The sequence below is a fragment of the Triticum aestivum genome, chromosome 7A (genome assembly GCF_018294505.1).
Source record: "Triticum aestivum cultivar Chinese Spring chromosome 7A, IWGSC CS RefSeq v2.1, whole genome shotgun sequence".
NCBI classification, from domain to species: domain Eukaryota; kingdom Viridiplantae; phylum Streptophyta; class Magnoliopsida; order Poales; family Poaceae; genus Triticum; species Triticum aestivum.
The window spans coordinates 84063918-84069914 of NC_057812.1; the positions used below are offsets into that span (position 1 = coordinate 84063918).

General features: G+C 47.2%; 1 protein-coding gene across 1 annotated transcript; it reads right to left on the reverse strand.

Moving 5' to 3' along the window:
* Positions 1–3088: 3088 nt before the first annotated feature.
* On the reverse strand, positions 3089–5305 carry LOC123147974 (galactoside 2-alpha-L-fucosyltransferase-like). The gene is made up of 3 exons (XM_044567309.1): positions 5130–5305; positions 4115–4943; positions 3089–3746 (listed from the first exon to the last, which is right to left on the reverse strand). Exons 1-3 carry the CDS (start codon positions 5257–5259, stop codon positions 3089–3091), a joined length of 1617 nt encoding a protein of 538 aa, XP_044423244.1. The 5' UTR covers positions 5260–5305.
* Positions 5306–5997: the final 692 nt, after the last annotated feature.

Below are 5997 nucleotides of genomic sequence, written 5' to 3' on the forward strand. Positions count from 1 at the left end.
AGAATCTTTGCGGGAACCTGCTAGGCTTCTTGGGCGTGTATCGGAAGACAAAAGATACACCGGAGGCACGGGAGGACCAGCAACATATGCACAAAAAAGACGGCATGCATCCAAAGCAGTATCAAGGTCCTACCAGCTACACTCTTACCAAAGAAGAGAAGGAAATCTTCTTTGAATGCCTGCTCCGTATGAAGGTACCGTCTGACTTCTTGTCGAGTATAAAGGGAATAATAAATATGGCAGAGAAAAAGTTTACCTAAAGTCTCATGGTTGCCATGTGATTATGATGCAACTGCTTCCGGTTGCATTAAGGGGGCTTCTATCGGAAAATTTTGATTAGCCATTGTGAAGCTATGTGCATTCCTCAATGCAATCTCTCAGTAGGTAATCGATATAGAAATTCTACCATGGTTACAGAATGATTTGGTGCAATGTCTTGTTAGTTTCGAGTTGGTGTTCCCGCCATCCTTCTTCAATATCATGGCGCACGTCCTAATTCACCTAGTCGACGAGATTGCCGTTATGGGTCCTGTATTTCTACATAATATGTTCCCCTTTGAAAGGTTCATGGGAGTCTTAAAGAAATATGTTCATAACCGTGCTAGGCCAGAAGGAAGCATCTCCAAGGGCCATGAAACAGAGGAGGTCATTGAGTTCTGTGTTGACTTTATTCCTGACCTTAAGACGAAAGGTGTTCCCGAATCTCGGCATGAGGGCAGACTGGGTGGAAAAGGCATGGACGGGCATTCTTGGGCACAAGCACACTACATAGTTCTACAAAATTTCGCCTTGGTGGCTCCGTATATCGAGGAACACAAGAATATTCTACGCTCCAAACACCCGGAGCTGCCTGACGACTGGATTACACGTGAACACACGGGGACTTTCGGCGGTTGGTTGCAAACACGTCTCATGCATGACGACACTGTTGCAGATGAGCTGCACTTGCTGGCCAAATTACCATCTTCGACTATATTGACTTTCAAAGGGTATGAGATAAATGGGAATACTACACGATCGCCCAACATAAAAAGAGAACCAACCAAGACAGTGGTGTCCGCTTTGATGCAGGAAATACCAATAGGCCAAAGGACACATTATGGTTACATAGAGGAGATATGGGAACTTGATTATGGACGTGATTTGAAGGTCCATTTGTTTCGGTGCAAATGGGTCAATCTGACATGAGGTGGCGTAAAGGAAGACCCGTGGTACAGAATGATAACAGTGGATCTCAACAATCTTGGGAACACACAGACGAACCATTCGTCCTAGCCAATGACGTGGTGCACGATTTCTATGTGAAGGACATGTCTATGAAGCCGAGAAAAAGAAAAGATAAGGAAGCGAATACATCATACGATGAGCCAAAGCGCCACGTAGTTCCTTCAGGAAAAAAACATTGTGGGAGTGGAGGCCAAGACAGACATGTCAGGAGATTGTGAAAAGTTTCATGAAATTGCTCCCTTCACAGTGAAGATTGACCCAAGCATCCTGTTAAATGATGAAGATTGTCCATGGTTACGGCGCAAAGGGATACGCAAAGAAAAAGTTTTATACCCCCAAGATCCCACTCTGGGATGTGACCGGTTTCACCGCCATCACTTTCTTCTTTAGTGAGTTCCCAGACTTATCTGGAAAGTCCCACTTCGAACAAACCGGAGGAAATCTTTATAATAGTTAGGGTATATATGTGTTTTCACATTTGAAACGCAAAAAAACATTATGTAGGAGTTAATCAATGCAATTATGTCCAAACAAAACATATCGTCGGTTGCCATCAGGAGACAAATACACCAACTACGCCAAACCTTTCTTGGAGGAGATGCCAAGTCTTCGGGGATTTCCCTCTGGAGTACGAAATCTTCTATAGTCCGGCCTTCCTTAACTGAATCTGGAGTGGCCTACCAGCCCGGCCCATGAGACATAGGTCGGCAGCCCTAGGACCCCTTAGTACAGGACACCCTTAAGGTGGGCGTTATCTGATTTTAAAGGAGAGGGCATCAATGAGAAATGTTTCGCTACAGGGGAAAACCGAGAGGAGGGGAGGGTCTAACATAAAAACAGAAGGGTGTGTCGTGGGGTGTGATTTTTGTGATCATATGTTGAAGGTAATATGGTGGATAGTCCAGACAACCACATTTCTACCTGACATATGAGCTGGATTTGAGAGAGCCCGGAGTATTTAGACGGTTGGATTTTGGGGAGTTCGCTAGCACCCGTTTGATGTCCGAACACGTCCGGACATGTGACGTAGAAATAAGTTTTGACCTTAGAAACAGCCTTAATCATTTGTTTGATTCATTTATATGCATTGTAGTCCGTGACAATGCACGGGCGTTCTATTAGTACACAATAGAGTCAAACATACTATTGAAAAGCTATAAATAAATACAGTTGCACATCTGTGAAAACAAATGTGCAATTTTACAGTAATAATTGGAGAAAATCAATCGAAATTGCTAAAAAGAAGCTGGCTAGAACGAAAGTTCCACTGGACTCATTAGAAGCAAATAATTTTCAGTAATTTTATTATTGCTGACATGACAAATGACTGTCCCGTGCATATGTACGGGTTGAGGACCAAATGACTGTCCCGTGCAAATGTGACCACTTGATTTTATTTCCACTCAAATAATAACTAGATACCCTTGGGAAAATATCAGGTGATACCAATCCTCAAATACTACCATCCTACCAACTTACAAAAATTGAAATTTAAACATGTCGAAAAGTTCTGAAAAAATCACAGATGTTCACAACACATATGTTGACAATGGCTACAAAATTCAGATCAAAATTCGACATAGACATGGAGAAACAAAAAAGACAAATCCATCATGAATAGTGTCAGAAGAAGACAAAAGCAAAAATGTCACTATTCACATCTGAATTTGTCCTTTTGTTTACCATGTGTATTTTGAATTTTGATCCTAATTTTTAGGGGTTGTCGACATTTGTGTTGTCAATATCCATGATTCTTTTAGAATTTTTTGACATGTTTAAATTTGAAATTTGTAAGATGATAGCATGGTAGCATGTAAGGGTTGGTACCACCTGATACCCATGATGACCAGCTGGTTTCTAATTAATCAAATAATTTGATACCTTTATTCCGTTTAATTCCTTTGCCCACATCCTCACACTTCTTGACGTGGTGAGACAGCTCTTCCTTGTTCACTGCCTTCCCCTGGCACTCAACATCGGGCGTCATGTGGAAGCACGGCTCCATGGACACGGCGCGCACGCACGGCGGCTCAGGCACTTTGCCGTCTTTCGGGATCATTAGCATCGTCGGCCGCAGTCCGGCGAGGCTGCTGCTCATGTAGCGGAACGTGGATATCCCTGTGGTGAGCAGCACGTCAGAGAAGCTGAGCAGGAAGATCTCGGCGAGCGCCTTCTGGTTGTGCGACCGTTGCCCCATTATCTGCTGCTCCTCGTGGCTCGGCTGGAACACCCCCACCATGCCTCCGCCCTTGGCCGCGTGCTCGTAGTACGTCGACTTGATCCTGTCGTAGTAGTCTGCTTGCAGCGACGCGATCAAGATGGCCTTGGATTTGGAGCCGCCATGGCTACTAGCGCTCGCCGCGGCGTCGCCATTGACGACCTCCGGCAGTATGTGCTCCTGTCGCGAGCACGCCATGATTTGGTTGTACATGTCGTCGACGGGGATGGATGCCCAGGAGAAAATCCTGATCTGCACGCCGATCCTCTCCTCCGCCTGGGCCATGTAGGTGTGGTAGTACCTGGCAAGGTTTTGGTTACCGAATGAGGCATTTTTACCGAGGGGGACTGATAAACGCGGTTACCACGGTTACCGAGAATATTTTGAACGAATTTTACAATTGAATTTTGAATTCAAATAAGTGAATGAACGAACATTTGAACCAGAGTCTTATCAAAACAGGAACTAGGTTGCTATCAACACGCCAGAACCAACTCTCATAGCATTAATTAGATCCTACATACTTTACTATAAATTGAGTGTTTAAATTCAAAAAATTCAAAAAAAATAGTATTTTTTGCTTGGTACGGGGATTCACCGAGGGGCACGGAAATATGCGGTAACCATGGAAAATCTTGAAATTTCGACCGGTAACCAAAACCTTGGTACCCGGTGATCATGCCCCAAACGAAGTTGGACGGGTGGAGGAGGTAACGGCCGAGAAGATGCGACACGCTCTCCTTGGCCGGGAACAGCCTCCGGAGCTCACCTTCGAATTCGGCCATGTCGTACAGCGCCGGCACGAAATAGTAGTCACTCTGCAGCAGCAGCCAGTTGACCTTGGCCAGTACGAGCTGGTCGTCGTTGCAGTAGAAGAGCCGGTCCGAGCGCCGGAGGTCGTGCGCCAGGTGCAGGTACACGTACGGCGGTACCGATTGCGCCGTCGCCTTGGTCGGGTCGTTGTCGATTTTCTTGCCGGCGAGGAGGTTCCCGTACGACTGGTTGGAGCGCACCCCGAGCCGGGATATGTCGGCGACGGGGAACTCCGGCGGGAGCACCCAGGTCGCATTCACACCGGGGAACGGCTCGCAGAATAGGTCGGTGAAGTCGTCCGTGGAGTGTACGAGGAGGACGCGGTCGGTGAGGAGTGCGTAGAGGAACGTGCTGATCAGCGACAGCATCCGATTGCCGAGGCCATTGTAGGGGATCCACACGAGGTAGTTGCACTCCTTGTCCTCCTTGCTGCTGCTGCTGCCGGACCGGAGGTGATCGACGGACTTGGCGTACGGCGGCGTGCCGGGGCCGCACCTGCTGTGCAGCGCCTCGTAGTCGCGCAGCTTCTGGAGGAGGTGCGGCGAAGGCGCGTACGGTGAGCGCTTGTAGTAATGCGGGGACTGGTAGCGGCTCAGGCACGCGCATCGGTCAAAGCCCGGCGAGAGAAGGCTGCCAAAGAGCTCGTCTGCGCCGGCGGCGCTCTGACGAGAGACGTTCAGTAATCCTGAGGAATTATCAAATACGATCGAGAACTTGTAATGTTTACCAATTTGATGTGAGACGATCAAGATGATTAAATTCGATCAAGCAAGCATGAGCAGGCTCGAGTTGTGGGGATCGGTAAAAGCGGACGACTAATTTGCACCTAATCATGGGTATATGCAAATCAAGCAAGAGAGCTTGCTTGTACCTCCACCCATCGCGGTCAGCTGGGCGGCGTTCTGCCACACGGCCAGCGCACCCGGCCACCGGCCGAAGAGGAGCACCATTAACGGCATCGTAAAAAGGCACACGATGAGCACCACGCCCACCCTGCCCATCCTATTCCTCCTCCTCACCGAGCACGCCGCGCCCGCCACCGGATGATCTTCCGCCTTCTTGTTGCCACCCATGTCCATCATCTCCCTAGCACAACCACACATATAGGTCACCCGATCGAGCCGCGAAATCCCGATGGTTTTATAAAGATCTGTAAGCTTGTCATGGTACTTTCCTCAAGATTCGTGCTATTTTTTTTCCTTGTGTCATGGTTTCTTAGGCTGATTTTTTTACTTGCCCTTATTGGACAAGTTGATTTTTCTGAAGCTGAATTTTTTACTTGTTCGATTTTTTCTTAGGCTGATCTTTTTTAACATAGTACAGACGCAAGCGCTCATACATACGCGCATACACTCACCCTTATGAATGCACACATGCACACCCTACCCCTATGAATATCTCCAAAAGATTGAGCCGACATTTCATCTTGAGATTTACGAAGTCACCGGAGGAGCCTCGTCGTCGACGGGAACGTCTCCTTCCACTGAAAGTGCGTCACCGGAAATCCTGAAATAATCCAGGAATAATGCGAGTATCAGAATTTGAACCCTGGTGGGCTAGAGATACCACCGTCCTTCTAACCATCCAACCACAGGTTGATTCGCCTTAGGCCGAATTTCTGACTTTGCCCTGCTTAGGGTAAGTCGATTTTTCTATTCGGCTTGAAGCCCTTTAGCCATTGTCTTTATTTGTTTGTTTGTGATTTTACTTTTCTTTTTTCCTTTTTATAGTCGGTTTTT

Excerpts from the sequence above, each read along its gene's own strand:
- LOC123147974 (XM_044567309.1), bottom strand. The coding sequence starts at position 5,259 with ATGGGCAGGGTGGGCGTGGTGCTCATCGTGTGCCTTTTTACGATGCCG. Across the intron at positions 4,944-5,129 it reads GCTGACCGCGATGGGTGGAG|GATTACTGAACGTCTCTCGT; the intron begins GTACAAGCAAGC and ends ATAATTCCTCAG. Across the intron at positions 3,747-4,114 it reads GTTTGGGGCATGATCACCGG|GTACTACCACACCTACATGG; the intron begins GTACCAAGGTTT and ends AAACCTTGCCAG.